The sequence below is a fragment of the Corvus moneduloides genome, chromosome 1 (assembly GCF_009650955.1).
Source record: "Corvus moneduloides isolate bCorMon1 chromosome 1, bCorMon1.pri, whole genome shotgun sequence".
Lineage (NCBI taxonomy): Eukaryota > Metazoa > Chordata > Aves > Passeriformes > Corvidae > Corvus > Corvus moneduloides.
In genome coordinates, this window is record NC_045476.1 from 114,409,068 (window position 1) to 114,426,066 (window position 16,999).

The 16,999-nt window shown below is 40.0% G+C and overlaps 1 protein-coding gene and 1 long non-coding RNA gene across 2 annotated transcripts in view; one reads left to right on the top strand and one right to left on the bottom strand.

Moving 5' to 3' along the window:
* LOC116450691 lies at positions 1–2,632 on the top strand. The gene is made up of 2 exons (XR_004242916.1): positions 1–199; positions 1,269–2,632. It is a non-coding gene; the product is annotated as an uncharacterized LOC116450691 (long non-coding RNA).
* Positions 2,081–16,999, bottom strand: part of ABHD3 (abhydrolase domain containing 3, phospholipase) — a 24,788-nt gene continuing 9,869 nt past the window's right edge. The window contains 4 exon segments of the mRNA XM_032123400.1: positions 2,081–4,190; positions 12,248–12,413; positions 12,498–12,546; positions 13,186–13,359. Of these exon segments, the coding sequence (XP_031979291.1) occupies positions 4,012–4,190; positions 12,248–12,413; positions 12,498–12,546; positions 13,186–13,359 (568 nt within the window). The 3' untranslated portion in view covers positions 2,081–4,011.

Here is a 16,999-nt window from a genome sequence, read left to right on the forward strand (position 1 = left end):
TTGAGCATTCCAGTGCTCTTTCTGACCAGCTGGCATGCTGGGATGAGAACCCCAGCAAGTGGCACAGGTTGAAGGGTGCCCATGTGTTACAGCAACTTGATGACTCAGGGAACAAATGTTTCTTTTCCTCAAGGTGATGATGCATTCAGCTGAAGTGACCCGGGGAGAAGCAGAGTGCAGGGCTAAAGTCTTCTTTCTGGTAGGTGTGAGTCATTGGCATGAGCCAGGTAGCTACAGGAGTTGTAGGTGAAAGAAATTCCTGAAATTCCTGTGTAGGTGGCACGTGGGACAACAGGGATTGGAGAGTGCCCTGACTGCCTGGAGTTAATGAGCTTTACAGGGCAATTAGCTTAAAAAGCAGGGGGCCATGTTCAAAATGGGAGGAGGTAGAATTTGAATAGTTGGTTTTGTTTTGGTGTTTTTATTTATGCAGGGAGGCAGGAAAAAAAAAAAAAAAACTGGGCTGGGACTTGTCCACTTTGCTTGCATGCTGAATGTGAAGTTTGTGGGGTTTTCTTTCAGGGCAGGAGGGGAACAGGGATAAAAAGGACTGCAGATAGCTACATCTGGAGGGAAGGCTGGTACAGCTGGCTTACAGAGATTTGGGTCTGGGACAGAGAGTGGATGTGTATGTGAGTGGTACACAGGGGTCCAGACCATTACAGGAAAAGGGGAGGAGGCTGTTGTCTTAAACACTTGGGAACTGCTGAGATAAAGTAAGCTGCTCTATTCTGTTGACTTGAAGGGCTCAAACAGTTGACTATTAGATTTCAGCTAGAAATTCCAAGTTGCAGCACAGAGGAGAAGCTTCCTGAACCACATCTGGGGAGTAATTCTTGAATGTAGAGCCCTTTTCCAATCTCTGTAATGGTGAGTCTAGGCCTTGGAGGGACTGCACTCTGCCAACAGTCAGCATGTTAGGATCTAAAGTGTGACACTCAGTGTCACACTGACAGACCATGCTGACCTGCCTGGAGTCACCACTGCTTCACTGGCATTTTCTTGACACCAGCTCCTGTGGAGTTATAGACTGTCCTCCACAGCCCTTTCTAAGTATTTTAAATGGTGCTGTTACATGTCATGGTTTCCAAAAAGAGCATTAATTCATCTGTTCAGTGTGAAATGTATAGTATGGGTTAGTTTCTCTGTATTCAAAGAACCATATTGTATATTGGAAATTTTCAGTTTTTCCAAGTCCTTTTTTTTTGCCAGGAGTGGACATAATAAATGACACCTTAAAATCTTGGTCTTTTTGATCTGGTGCTTAGACAGCTGAGATCACAAATGACTCTTGGGTGACTGAAGGTCTCACAGATAAAAAGAACTGTACCATGCATTGATGCCAAGGGCAAAGTGAGAAGAGGTGGATGTTCTGGAGCATGTATGTGGTATCTCCTGTTTTGGGCAGGAGGGCTGAACTAGACAGTCTCTAGAGGACCCTGCTGACTTCAGCTACTATGGGATTCTGAACTAGGAAGAAAGTTTTCTTTAAGAGGTAGGTGTCTGCAGCCCTTGTGGCTTGGAATTTCATTTTCATTCTATTTCATCTTTCCAGTAATGAGTACATTGATAACTAACAACTTTCTTCCATCATCAGCATTACATATCCCTGTTGATGCCTGGATACTCAGATCACATGAAAAGCCAAATAAAGACCCTGTGAATTCACAGTGTTTTGAATAGAGGGCACATTGTGGACTTTGGCTTACTTGTGAAACTGTGTGAGGTACAAAGTTATTGCACAGCAAAAATGTTTATGGCACTTGTTTCTAGATTGTGTGTACCCTGTAAGATCTGAGGTAAGTGTCTGTGTTTTTTGTTTCAGAAGATCTGACTGGGAAAGCTTGAAGATATCCATATTAAAATTTGATTGTTACCACCTTGCACACTATGGTTTGAACAATGTATTTTCCCTGATGGGGTCTAAGGAAAAACACTGTACATTTGGGGGGGGGGGGAGGGGGGTGGAAACCCCAACTTTACTGATTTTTGCTTAATGTAGCTTTAAAGATAAAAGTCCCATGGAGATTTGTATAGGTATTGGATCTAAATTAAGTAAGACCGTGCAGAGAGAGAGAAATTCTGCCATTAATTACTTTATTTAAACATTAGTAAGGTGTGATTTAATGTAAGTGGTTTTATCTTTATTAATACTTGATGCTGAGTTTTGAACAGTACTGCATCTAAACAATTTTACAAATATAACACTAAATACAGTTTATTGCTCATTGTTTTTGCATGACCATAAAACCTGGAAATGAATACAAGAATAAATAAGGCACCCTACTAATATGCTGATTTTCTGTATTGTAGTAGCATGCACAAAATTTCATTTTCCTTTTGCAAGTCACTTTTCTAATTTTTCTTATCAGAGAAAAAATAAGTTAGAGTTCATTATTTGGGCAAGTGACTGTTTGAAAAGTCAAAACTTGAAAGAACTTTTTAATTTTCTTAATTCAACCGTCCACCTTACAAAACTGCTTTCGTATATCATGTCCCAATTTCTTTTTCTAAAGACAAAAAGTATTTTTGTTCTTCCTTTGCTGTTACTAGGAAACATGCCTTGCAAGGGGAGTGTTCACGTACTGCTTGAGACAAAAGACCTGACTTGCTTTTTTTAGCTGCATTTTCTTCTTGTACTGACCCCGCTCAAAGATAAAAATAAAAATGCAGAGGCATCTTTCCTGACTTCTTATTCAGCTAGGCCCAAATCAGTGATCAGCAAAAGGTAGGAGCTCCACAGATGCTGCTTAAGGGCCTGTTTTAAATTTCAGTATGCCCTAAATTAGGGCTTCCCAACAGTTTCAAAAGATATTCTGTCCAAGTGTCCTTTCTCCTCAAAGGCCCGCGCTGGCTGTCACTCTGTGTCAGGGCTCAGGAGAACAGCGATGCCTTGGCCACCCTCACAACTCGTAAGCCGCTAGGGCAGAAGCTGGTTTGCAGTGGCTTCAGTGATTTGACAACCTACTGCCAAAATGCTGACAAATTATCAAATATAAAAACCAGAGGCACAGCTCTGACCTCCATCCCAACTTTCTTTAAACAATTTGTTCCATTCTTCTCAGAAATGATACGAAACAATAGCAGAGATAAAAGGTTTGAATTTGTTGTTTTTTTTTTTTTTTTTGTTTAAAGCAGATTATATAATAATTTCCTGATGCTCTAATATTTATTCTTTAAAGCTGAAATGTTCTTGCAAGGTAATATAAACATAGCAGGTTCAATCACCGAGTTTACCATTTATATGAAGTATGTGTTACTTATGTGACAACACCCAGTTTTACATAAACTCTAAAATGCAAAATGTCTTTTAATTACATAAGTTATTACAGTACTGTTTTAAAGGAATCTTTTGGTTATATGTAAACACTGTAAATTAGCTCTTTAAAAAATAACCATGTAAGACAAGTATGGCATTGACATAGTTTAAAAAACAATAACCAGCCCTAAATCTGGATACTCTCAGGGCAGAACAGCAAAAGCAGGTATCAATCTAATGCTATGGAATAACATGCTGAATTTTTGACTTATTTGAAGAATCAGTACTTTTATTTGATCCCTCCTTTTGTTTCCATATTTTAAGATTTTCACCGTCAGTGCCCTGAGGAATGGGCCAACTGGTACTATATGTGACAGGATAATATATAAGCTATTTTGTGTGTTGCCATTCTAATAGTAAAAGCCATCTAAATAAAGTCTCCTAAATACATACTGGTTTAAATTAAAATCCTGAGGAATTATAATCTCTCTACTTGATAGTTTTGGTTAAGTGCAATTTGATGTATGCAGAACACTGTTTCATTTAAGGTCATTCTTAGTAAGGCATATTAAAAATAAATATAAAAGTGACAACATAATATTTAGTTTCTTGCTACAAAATCTTAGGCAAAAATATTTTTGCATGTAGTAATGGACTTTATCCATTTGCTGGCTTACAGGAGTTAAAATCTGTGCACTAAGCTTAACTGCCCTTGTCAGAATGTGCCACTGTGCTATAATAGTGGTCCAAAGCTACATGCTAAAGATTTTATTTCCATGCTCAAACACAGCTTGCACAAACTGCTTGAAGACTCTGTCCATGTAAGTGCACTTCCTTGGCCATATTCCTTCCAGAAAACCGATATGGCCTCCGCATGAAGTCAGAACCAAAGCAACGTTTGCATTTTGTTTGGCAGTTTCTACTGGTATAGCTAAAAGGGGTGGAAAAACGTTTTAAGTCCTTAAGCTTCTATGAAATGCCAGCCATTGAGTAATTTCTCATAAACATTCCTCATATTATATATGAATAAATAGGAACAACATTAATAGATGCTTAAATGTCTTACAGGGTTTGGAACTACAGCTGTATTAAAAGCCATTTTTCTCTTCATCATTAACTCACCTTACCTGTGTGATTTTTTTTTTTTCCCCGTGGCTGCTGTAAAAATTTCAGCTTCATCTTTCTTTCAGTCACACTGATGGAACAGCACCCATGTTAATGCATACTTAGGATTTGCTATAAATAGTGTAAGTAAAAGGACAGTCAACCCTGTACTGTTACTGCAATATTCACCTTTAGGAAAGCTGAGGAACTGGGACCTCAATTGCAATTGTACGAGACTCCAAGCACAGAACCTTTAATGTCAGGGTTAAGATTTGGTCAGTAAGATATCCTATCAGATAATAGAAAAGATTATCATTTTATCTGATCTGCCATACATTTACACCTGCATGTTTAGACACACCATACAAACACACTGGGAGAGATGGTTCTTGCCCTGAGGAGCTCATAATCTAAGACACAAGGTAAACAGAGAAAGAGGAAGGGGGAAATAACTCTACAAGGACGAAGAAATCTGTTCTGTGCCACCCAGGAGATTAGTGGTTCTCTACTGAATAGTGACTGCTAGAAATTATTTTAGAATGTAGATTATTAGACTGGATAGTACAAGGATTTTTCTTTTGCTGGGTTGGTTTTCCTGATCTGATTAGCGCCCTAACCCAGTTCCCCATGTTAATGCCAACATATGAATAGTGGCAGCCACAGTCAGATGGAGCCTTCAGTGAGGGGGCCATTTCAGCAATAGCCTACAATTAGCTTAAAGGCATCAGTGAATGACACTTGAGATATGCACTGATCTGGAAACAGGCAGGAGGCAGGCTTCAGTGCCTCTTATTTTGACTGCATAGATGTGTGGCTTAATCAATTCCACCACCTGGGCAGTTCCCTTTGTGAAGGAAAATAGAGGTCAGTTAGCATAGACTGACACAGAGGAAGCATATGACTTTACAAAGGGTACTTGGTTCGATGGGATGACCCTGTTATCATTTGAACTGGTTGACACAGCAGTGCAGCTTTTTATCAAGAGTGCAAACACTACAGATCCATAAAAATTAAGTTATTTAATCAAGTTCCTCTGGAGTTTTAGGTATGCCAGGTATACTTCTGAACAAGCAGAAATCTCAATACATTATTTCAGTAAAGAATGCCTTTCAAAGTTCCAGTTTTCAAGTAAGAAACTTTATGAAATGGGAAAAAAAATCATACAGATTTTTGATTATTCAGGATTGACAGAAAAAGCAACAGCAGAAGAAAAATACTTTGTCCTGAAAGAAAGGAGTAGTAGTAGTTTCACTGTGTTACCTAAAAAACGTTATGACAATAAAGCTGATTTTAAGTCATACACTGCTCAACTAAAAATGCATTGTCCCTACAACACAAAGCAGCAAGTCATTCACAAGAGTTATATTACTTCCTCATTTACTTTAAAGTATTTTTGAATCAGGTTCAGTTTTGGGGGACTTCAGTTGTTCACATCCCTTTCTAACTGCACTTCCTTCAGAGACACCTTCCACTCATTCCAATTTCTAGGAGTCTGTTCCTTTACCCCTTTATACATTTGCTATGTCAAAGGTCATTATCCTTGAATAGTCCCTATCTCTGCATATTACTACCTTCTTCAGAGAGATGTGCTCCTTACTTTCACTTGGATGCTGGCAGACTCATAGCTGTGTCCTTGAGATGCCGGTTTGCCTTCATTTTCAGCAACCATAGTAAGAGCACAGAGTAGCTCTTTGCTTAGCCAAAAAATGACCCCCAGCCAGAGCAAGTCACAGGAGAACTTGAGTGCAATGACTGTGGCGAACAGCTGTGCAACTTAAAATAGATCAGGGCAGAAGCACTGGACCTGTGGAGCCAGGGGAGCAGTCTGTGCCTCAGAGGTCCCTACCAGCCGTGCCTGAACGACATGCTCTGTTCCACTCCAGGGCCTCAGCACGGAAGCAAGACCAACGCCTGCATAGCTGGGCTAGTGTCTTTTGTGAAGGTGTGTGACAAGCTCCCTGCCTGTAACATGAGGTACCTGACCATGCCCTGGGGGAGCAAAGACTGAGCTCCAGAGGGCAATGGGGATTCTCTTGCCGAATATAGGAGGTTCTTTGCTACTCAGTGCTATCCATTTCTTCCACACTTTCCCTCCTTTCAAAATTGCATGCATCTAAGTAGTTTATAGCTTCCAGCATTTACTAAGTGATTCTGATTCTTTACTAGGAGGAAGTAACCGTGCTTCTAACAGTCTCTGCAAGAAGTCCTTGGCTTTTCCTTTGTTCAGTTGGAAATTTGAAAATACTGTATGCGGGATCTGGGCCTTTTAAAGCAGTACTGAGGCCAGACTAAGAAGTCGATGTAGAAGCCTAGACTGAGGAATAGCACACACTGAGAACACGAGATGCAGAAAACAATGTGTTATTTCTTGCAATCCAACACATGCATCATTTTCAGACTCAGCAAGCGCTTGTCTGGAGTTTTGCCTGAGTTAATCTGCTCAGCAGTCTCTGATCTGCCTCTCTTGGATTCTGTGGATGAACACATTGCCATGTACAGAGAGTGGCTGCAATTCATGTCAGCTTCTGCCGACTGCATAGGAATTTGCTACTTATCTGTACCAAGCGATCTGTTCCTCTTCCCCCCAGTAGCCTGTGATCCATGTCAAACAGAATCCCAAGAGAGAAGTGGAGATCAGACACAAACCCCATGCCTGCTTCAGGCAATGAATCACACTTTCCACACCCATTCTGCAGCTGTCTGCCTGGTCATTTTTTAGTCCCCTCTGTCTGAGGGGACTAATAAATAGGCTCCTGTGCAAGAGTATGGGGAAGAATATGTGAGGAGAGACAGATTTGACCTCCAAGAATCAGAGACAGGCATGAGAACTCCATCAATCCTAACGGATTCAGGATCAGCTGCTAACTGGCCTGAACATACCTCTTCACTAGCTAAAACGTGCAAAAACATGACAGTCATTCACTTCAGCAGACTAGTGCGAATGTGTAGGGAGAATGTCCTTTCCTGTAAGAAACTGCTTTGCTGGGGGATTAAAAGGGAGATCATAATAAATGTCTCCTCTACTGTGTTAACCTAGCTGGGGAAGCCCTTACAGGCCAATGTCCCTGTGACCTCTGCATACCTGTCATTCAGAGGTTGCCAGTGTAATCATAGCTCCCAAATCAATTTGCTGGTGGTCATTCATTCCCAAACTGGCTGGAAATACTGTAGTGGGTGCCATGTGCTGCCTGCCTCTGAACAGCTACAGTGGCTCTTTCCTAGAAGCTTACCAGTCCTGCACTAGGATGCTGGTTATTTTCCACACCTGGTAAGGTGCAAGCCACATGCAGGTCTTTACAAATGTCATCTTCCCCATCCTGAATTTCCCCCTATTTGTCCATGTAACTCCTCCCCAGCAGAGTTTCTTGCTCTGCAGGTTCTTGGAAGAGAATTGAATATGTTGTGTTGCTCCTCAGTGCCAAAATGCAAATGATGCTTGGCGGTGGTGTGGTACTTTTCTCAAGGCTGTTTCTAGGGACTGTTAGCCATCCAATAAATAAAACCACAATGCAACAGAACAAATTTTACAATGTAAAGGACAAATGAATGGAGCACTGGATGTGATGTATTCTAGGAGATAGGATGGCATGCCAAAAGATACCACGGTTCATTTTTGTCCACATGTAACCTTCTAGTTCAGTTTTTATTGACCAAATCTGTACTGCTGTTTGATCCAGCAAGCACAGACCTGTGATTTGTGATCACAGAACCACAATGTAAATACTTGTATGCAGAATTACTTCATTCAAAACCAATTTGTTGTACATTCTTTGCCAAAAAGAAGTTATTCTTTTTTTAAAAAGCAAAAGAAAAAAATAGATAAGTCACTGCTGTCAGACATTCCATTGTTTGCTTGAGTTCTCTCTGTTCCCTAAACTTTTAACCTAATTGTTATCTGTCTGGCTATTCTTTGGCCATTTGGTCTCTCCTGACAACTTCATTCAACTGTGCTGTTTACATAACAGGATGCAAAATAACACCTAAGAGCAATTACTCGAAGTTTGGATTCAGGGGGACAGAAAAGCTTCAGAGAGTTCAATACAATATATATAACTGAGCTTCAGACATGCACTTATTTGTCACAGTGGATCAGGAAGGAACTGGCATGGTACCTAGCTCCAAGGGCAGGCTTCCAGCTCGGGCACAATGCTCACCAGCAGCAATTAGCTAAGCATTAGTATAGTGAAATTTAAGTCAGATGCCTAATACCCTGCTTAAAGTCTCTTCAGAGAAATATGCCACTTCTGATGAAAAGTTAAATGTGGCAGTGATAATGAATGCTAACACCCCATTTTCCTGATTTATTTTTTACATTTAAAAAATACAAGGACTTGACTTGGTTTTATTACATATTTCCTGAAGCAGTGGCTTGTTTAAATTAGTTATGGTGAGAGAAGTGTCATGCAATGAAGAAAGCATTTGTTTTCATTAGTCAGTATTATGCAATATGAGAATTGCATTCCAGAATTAAACTACAGATACATCAGCTGCCAAGCTCTGTGAACTTTAAACAGCAACATTAAGGAAGGACTGCAAATTGATTGCTTCTTCCTAATATTGGATTGAGATCAAATGGCACATTTTCACAATATATTTAAAAATAACTTCTGGGAAATACAAAGCATACCAAAAAGCACGTAAGAAGAAATGATCAGGTGGCAACAAGCAACTGAGGCAGCATCTGCACTTTTTAAGGGAAGTGTCTCTTTAGGTCCTCATTGTGTAGTGACAAAGCAGACTTGGTTTTGTATCCCTCAAGCTCTGTTACTGGAAGATAGATGTGCCTGGCTTTATGGAAACTATTTAAACACAAAGGAATTCTGGCATAGCTCTCTCCCTGATGAGTTTTCTAGGCTGGTTTCCCAGCTCTTGGAAACTACAGCTATCTACAACAGAATTGGAAGGTAGCTTAAAAGCTGGTAGGTATTACTGGGAGAGGTGAGGCATGAAATAACCAGTCCCCAAAGCCAATAAAAGGCTGGGGTTTGGATGAGTATGAATTTTGTGGCTTTGAATCCATTATACAGTTGTGAGTGGAAACTGCTTGGTTGCCACAGGCTTCCATGTGTCCACACATTTTTAAGTCAAGAAAACCAAGCCAGTTGCCAGAATAAAGTCACCTCCAAGAGTAACACCAGCCCTTTATGTTTGCTAACATAAAACAGCTTGCAGAAATGTGAAGATGAATGAACTCCAGTAACTAATGGCAGCAGACATAAATCCCAGGCTGCAAGTTGGGGTGCTGTGTCTCCTGCCAGCACAACCATTCCTAATGAGGGTGCACAGCACAAATGAAAAAGGAGCCAAGGATAGACAGATGTAACAGAGTTGTGCTGTTAGCTGTAAATCAACGTTGTCCTGGTTGCCCTTTCTGAGGTAAACCTGTCTCCACAAGTACAAGGGTTTACAGCTAACAGCATTAACTCTGTGAACAAGGAATAAATGAATGCCTAACCACCCAATTATCTTCATGGAGAAAGGCTGGTTAGGGTCAGAATTTCAAGAGACAATTGACAGTCATTACAACAGACTTAGCACTTCTTGTTTCAGAAGTACTGGTGCTCTACCTCGCCCCCCTATACACTTCAAGACTTCTAAGGCATCGTCACAATAGTTTTGATACCTAATTTTACACAACCAACCATCCCACTGTTCACAAAGAGTTGTGTTACTTTTTAAAAACAGCTTCAAGGATGGAGAGATTTGCTACAGCTGTACTCTAGGGGACTCAATCTTTTGAGTACTCAAACAACACATCACAGTACTGCTGAGGCTGTAAGAGACCTCTTGACATAATCTAGTCCAGCAATGGCAGGGTTACCAACAGCAGGTCTTCCAGGGCTGTGTCCAGTAACATCGTGAGTATCTCAGTAGATGGAGACCATACAAACTATGCCAGCATTTGACCACTCTCACAGTAAAAAAAAATGTTTTCTTGTGTTCAGATTGAATGTCATAGGGTCAGATCAATGGCTGGCTCTTGAGAGCTGGAGGTAAAAAGAGGATGGAGTATCTGCACTAGCTTTCATCTAGCTAAAAAATGTCCCAGTTCCAGTCATAATAGGCTGGAAAAGGTTAACGAATCTTTCAGGGAGTGAGGCACACTGACTGGTTTACTGCTGTTGTCACTATGCTAACTAGGTAGACCCTGCCACAGTTATTACTTAACTTTAGAGCAGAAACCACAAACTAAGTGGTTAAGCTAGTGCTAAACAAAGAGGTGAAGCCATTGTTCCCTGTCTCAGCTACTGTGAAAGAAACATGGCACAGCAGATGACGTCCCTACAGTTCTATGAGGAAAGTCATGTCCAGGGTCCAATTTCAAGGAAAAAAAAAGTCCCACAGAAGCTAGTAAATACAAAGGGATTAGCTCAGTTTCAGAAAGTCTTTGAACTGCAAATTTTTTAAAGGTTAATACAGTATTCTAGAATAATATTGCTGTGTTTACTCAGACCTTATTTCTTTTATAAGCCTCTGTTTTGGCCAGTGTAGGGGATAGGTAGTTTGGCTAATCTAGAGTGACCATTTTTTCCCCTCATATTAGGTGTCTGTCATCTCTTTACATTGTCCATGCAAAGCACAGGATGCTTTTTGTTCCAGAGAGGAAGAAATCAGACTGTCTTTTTCTAGTGCACTCTACTGGAGCGGCCCTTTTCATGTCACATTTGTCTCTAACTGATCTTTGAACTATAAATAGTAATGTGTGTGCATGTTTCTGTATGTGTTGTACATCTGCACACAGATAAACTGTACACACAAAGTCTCTTCCAATTCTTTAATTTCTGCTTGTTGTTCTAATCTGTTTGCCTGTTCACTTTGGTTTCATGACTCATTCTGCAAGAATCTCACTTCACTTGTGGTGGCAGAAGAAAACTTCCCTAAAATAAATCAGTTGTATAAACTTCATTTTTAAAGGTGTCAGGTGCTCACTGCTGAAGACTGTTGCCTCAACCAGCTGTTCATTTTAGTGGTTTTCCTCTACATTAGCTTTTGTTCTCCTTCTCTTCTCAGAAACTATAATGAAAACACAGACCACAGGAACAAGCATATATTTTCAGGATAGTTAGCAACAGGGTTTTGATCTCCAGAGGAAAAGCAAAATGTTCATAATGATCATGTGTTTAGCATGAAACAGAAAGAGAATGGAGAACAGAATTTTCAGCCTGTTACTTAGCTGATACTGCTGCTCCTTATTAATTTCAACGTTCCTCCTTCTAAGAGCTCACCTTGTGTGTATCTCTTCCCCTGCCCTAGGTTTTGGCCTACATGATTAGATGTAACTAATCTAACTTTGATTTTTTCTTACTTTTAATTTACAGGCACTGGAGGTGGCACTGAGATCAACAGATCAGGATTTCAAATCATCTCAAACATAAGCAACTCCCAAACATTCTTTGTAGGGCCTTAAAGAATGGCAGTAAAAAACCCTACTTGTTTCCAGTTTGAATTCTGAATGTCTATATCCAAACATCTGAATCCAAGTTCCTTTTTTTGTGGGTTCTCTTCATACTTGGTGAACAGAAACAGGTGCTTCTGAGAGGGCACTACATCTGGTATCTTCCTTACAGTGAGGTAACTCATACCCTAAATGTGCGTATTTCTTTCTTTTGACTGTAAAGACTCCACTAATCCCTAATGAGGCCACCCCATATACTTCTGCATTCTTTTAATACTTCTGTATTAATCAAATCTCTCCATCGTCATCTGCTTTATATGTGTCTTAAACTTAACTGCAAGACTGATCCCTCCATGGAATTTTGATCCTACAGCAAGTAACATTTAAATACACTTCTACACATAGGTCTGAGTTTATTCTCAAACCTATGTAGTTTGTCTTAATGACTGCATATACAGACAAATACATTTTAAAAAGCCTAAACTTACCATGAGCTGGTGAGAAAACATCATCCACAGAGTTTAGACATAACACTGGAATTCCTACTGACTTCAGCTTGCGACATGGGCTAGCATCTTCATAGTAATCATCAATTGAACGGTAGCCAAACATGACTGAAGTGAACTGTTTATCAAATTCTCTAACAGTTCTAGCCTGAAGTACAGAATTCAAATAGGGAACTATGTCAGCATTTGGAAAACAGCATCCAGCTCAAGCAGATGTAACATTTTCACATACCTTCATCACAAGATCCATATCAAATAATTTCTCCAACATTTGTCGATGCCTATAAAGAAGGATAGAAAAATCAGGGCTTGTTTTTTTGTTGTGTAAACAAACATAGAAGTTCTCTGCTTTACAGATACATTTATAGAAGTAACTGTCTAACATGCTTGCTTTTAATTTTCTGTCATATTAAAAATCTGTCTGGAATCCGAGAACAGAATAATTGTTCATCTATATGTTGGCACATCCAGAAATATGGTAAAAATCTGTATAAGCCAAGAGAAAGATGCCAAACATAAAAGAACTTAATATTTGGGAATACAAAATACAGTCTGGTTTTATAAAGTCAAGGATGAGCTAGGCTTTTCCGTGCTTTTGCAGTCAACACCAACTTAAAACAATTATTATATATAGAAATCTACTCAAAGTCAGTATGTGCAAGTCTAAAAGTTTTAAAAATCCATTTACTTCATCCATAAATACAGAACATTGGGCTTGTTGCGAGTCCCTTGAGCAGCGGATAAAGTCATATTGATGACAAACTTTCTTGAAAAGACCCCTTTGATTTCAAAACTTACCAAATAATTCACAAAGAACAACTAGAGTTGTTACAGCATTAATTTTGCCAATATTTTTATACCTGCTGTGGATCTCATGTTAACATCCTTCCACCTGCTAAATAGTTCTGAAGGCAACTCACCTGCTGATAGAGGATTGTAGACAAGTGGTCAAGTAATAGTTGAAAAGAAGCCAGTTTAGTGGCTTCTCCAGAGATTCTACAGATTCAAAAACATTCCAACCCGCAGAGAAAATTGCAGCTGCCATTAAAGGAGTGTCTCTGCCAGTTTTGCCCAGGTAATTTAAAAGAAGCATGCTACAAATGAAAAACAGAAACATATATACTATCAAACTGTTTGCTTCAATTTAGAGTAAATAGAACAGTCAGCCATGTTTTTGTCTGTTTTTCAGTAGTTTCTCATATGAGTCCGACAGTTGTGCCTAGTACACCTAGAAGATAGTCACATAATCAACATATGACTCATGAAGTTTACTTGCTCTCTCTACTATCAGAGACGAACAGGGTGTGCTGTGTAGGGTGTGAGTAGGAGTGCATTTAGAAACAGAGATGTACTAGTCTTACTTAGATCACTAAAGGGAGGGAAAAGTCAAGTGATTCTTACTCATGGAACAGGTATTCCCAAGTGTTAGTAACTTTTACCGTCTTACAAGCTCTTGGTCTTCCTGATGTGATAAATCTGATCAGCGTGCCTGACAAATGCAAGCTGCCCCTGGTACACCTGCCTCACTATGAAGTCTTCTGAGATTAAGGTAGTGCCATTACCTCACCTCACACACATGAAAGAACACAGCTGTTCTTTAACACGAAGTATGTGAAGAATGAAGTCTTGGATAATGAATAAAACTACAGAAACAAACTTGTGACCCAAATAAATGGTCTTTCTGACCAATTGCAGCTTATAGTCTCTACTGTTAATGTATACTTGAGTTGCAAAAAGGGGGAGTTCACAAGCATCTACCCTTCAAATGTAGAAAAAATAAAATAGCAGGAATAGAGTAAAATAAAAATACTGACAGAAAAGCTCTAAGTCTTACTTTACTGCCTGAGACCTCAAAGTTTACAAAGAGCATTTTAATACCAAGTCTTTAACACAAAACACTACAATTAATTAGTAATGTTAATATAACTCCCTGGATTGCCACACTGTATCTTGGCTTCGTCTATTGTACTTCAGGAGACAGCAACCTTTAGCAAAGGCATTATGAGCCAGCCTGCTACCACAGAGACTTTATCCCTCTGCACTACCTACCAGATCATAGAACAGCAGTCCAATAAACCAACCAAAAAAAAATTGCAGTAATAGAAGAAGCATTTCTCTAACAGAATTCACAGAGTGTATGTAGTAGAGAGAAGGCTTAGGAATCTTGATGCTACAAAATAAAGTCCCTTCCAAAATAATACCTACTGAAGATAGACATTCACATCACAGACATGTAAATGTAAATGAAAGACCACCTGTTCTACTATTTTAATTCTTAACTGGGGCAAATATGTCTTATAAAGATTATCTGGCTATTCATAAAATTCTGAAAAGCAACAGATGATAAAAACTCCTGTAAGATTAAGACAAGTGGATGATTTTTGCAGTATGTCCCTTGTGACATCTTTGCTCCTGCTAAATTTTAAACATGCGGTGCTCCAATTAATTTTGAAGTGTGGAAACAGTTCTCATGTAGATGATTAGAGACTATTCTGGTTTTCTGTACAATTAAGCATATGCTTTCTGGTTTTGGTTCAGGATTTTAAAAACATATTGGAGGGGGAAGGTGGAACACCTTGCCTAAAATTGCCCAGCGGTGCTGGTGAGATATAAGCTAGGAACACAACACAGATCCTGTGCCATACTAACAGACTTTGCCAGTATTTTGGATACCATAACTAGGTTAAGCCAAGGACAGAAATGACACTAAGGGCTGATCTGGCCTTTTGTACCAGTCACAGATTTGCCAGCTTCTACCACACCTTCAGCCCTTCATAATTGCCAGGCACAGGGAATTGTAGCCATCCTGGCATCAACTGCTGCAGCAAGGCACAAGCAGGCCAGATTTCTGGAGAGTAGAGGACAATATTTTGATACACAATCAAGGACCTAAATAGGAAAAATATTCTATGGGTCTGCTATTCATATGTAAGGAAGAACCCGTCAGGTACGAGAAGATGCAGAACAGTCTTGGCCACTGAGATTATTCAGTGGTGGATTTTTAAGGTCAAAAGTAAGTGGGTAAGGTAAGCAGCAGAATTACAACTCTGGAGAGTTGGCTTTCATTTGCTTAGGGATCTGGTTTGCAGGATGCCACATGAGATGGCCCTGATGAGCAAAGGGGTCTGGGAGACCTGTTTGACTTTAAGGATAACCAAACATAAAGCACATGTGTGATACATTCTGATATGCAGGAAGTTGAGCAAGAGAGGCAGAAGACCACATGGAGAAAAAAAACCCTTCTGAGCAATTTCAAGGAGGAAGTATCCTTAAGGTAGACGAGGGGTGGTCTGCCTGGGAGAAACAGTCATTGCCCAAGAATGCAGGGATGCAGTTAGGAAAACTGAGGTTCAGCTGGAGCTGGAACAAGCAAGGGATGTACAGGACAACAAGAGAAAGGTTTCTGCAGCAAGAAAGGCTTCTCTAAGTCTTTTGGTACGAAGAAAGACTCAGAACAAACAACATCCTCAGAACAAACAACATCCTCTTCTTTCCCCTCATCAGTGAAGTCAGTCATCTCATCATAGAAGGCAATCAGATCACCTTGGTATGTTTTGCCCTTGATGAAAACAGTCACCTTCTTATTCCCCATATGCCTGGAAATAGCTCCCAGAGGATCTTCCCAAAGAACTGAAGTTAGGCTGACCAGCCTTTTTCCCTCTTGGAACCACTCTTCAACAGAACAGGGAACCTAGTGACTAAAGATTTGCAAAAAAGCAGAGGCTACCAGTCTTCCCTGTCTTTACTGCTGAGGTCTGTTCTCAGGCCTACCCAGTCCCTTTGCCTAGTGGCAGAGTTTGGGACAATGGCAGCAGAAGATCAAATTAGGGTCCAAATTAGGGCCCAGTTATGCAAACTGGGCACAGACATGACAGTGGGACCAGGTGAAGTGCACCAAAGCTCCAGAAGGAGGCAGCCAATGTCATCATCAGACAACTGTCTATCACTTTTGAAAGGCTGCAGCAACATGAATGGAAAAGGACTGGCCTGATTTGAAAAGCTTCAAAGTTAATTATTTATTTCATTATCAATAACTCTATTGCTTGAACAAATATATATTTATCTCAAAGCTTCTACATGTCACTGATAGATTAATGTCAACATATAGTAATATATATTAATATCAATATATATGGGCTATATCTGCCCCCCCCCGCCCCAATTTATCAGAGAAAAGGGAAGTCTCAGGAATTTACCACTGTATCTGCAGTATTTCTAAGGAAAATTCTCCTCTGCTACGATTTTTGTTAAAGAGGCTGCTGGAACATTTCTGCTAGCTTCACAGTGATTTTTTTTCCTAAGAAACTGTGCTATCATTGTCTGTTCTAGCTGTGCTTTCTGGAGAGAAGCCAGGACACAGCAAGTCTTAATACCACATGCTGTACCAACCCATACTGGTTTGAGCAACAATACTACTTCTTGCTTCTGAGCCAGACAGAGCAGATATCCACACCTCTTCCAGCCTAACCTACCCACACACTGCAGAACGCAAACAGAGTGAAGACAAATCTTGTTATTGCCAGAGGTTGCTATGAAACATGGTGTATTAGCTCAAGATTCTATTTTATATCCCTCTGTTCCAAAGGCAGCCTCCATACTTTCCAAAGACCGTATTGCCTACCTGTTTGGCTGTCCATCTGCCTGTCACAGTTTCCTGTCTTCCTCTACCTCCCCCCACAATTTTTAAATGTTAGCCAATTTCTACCTTCCCTGACACAGACGAAATAGCCTCCA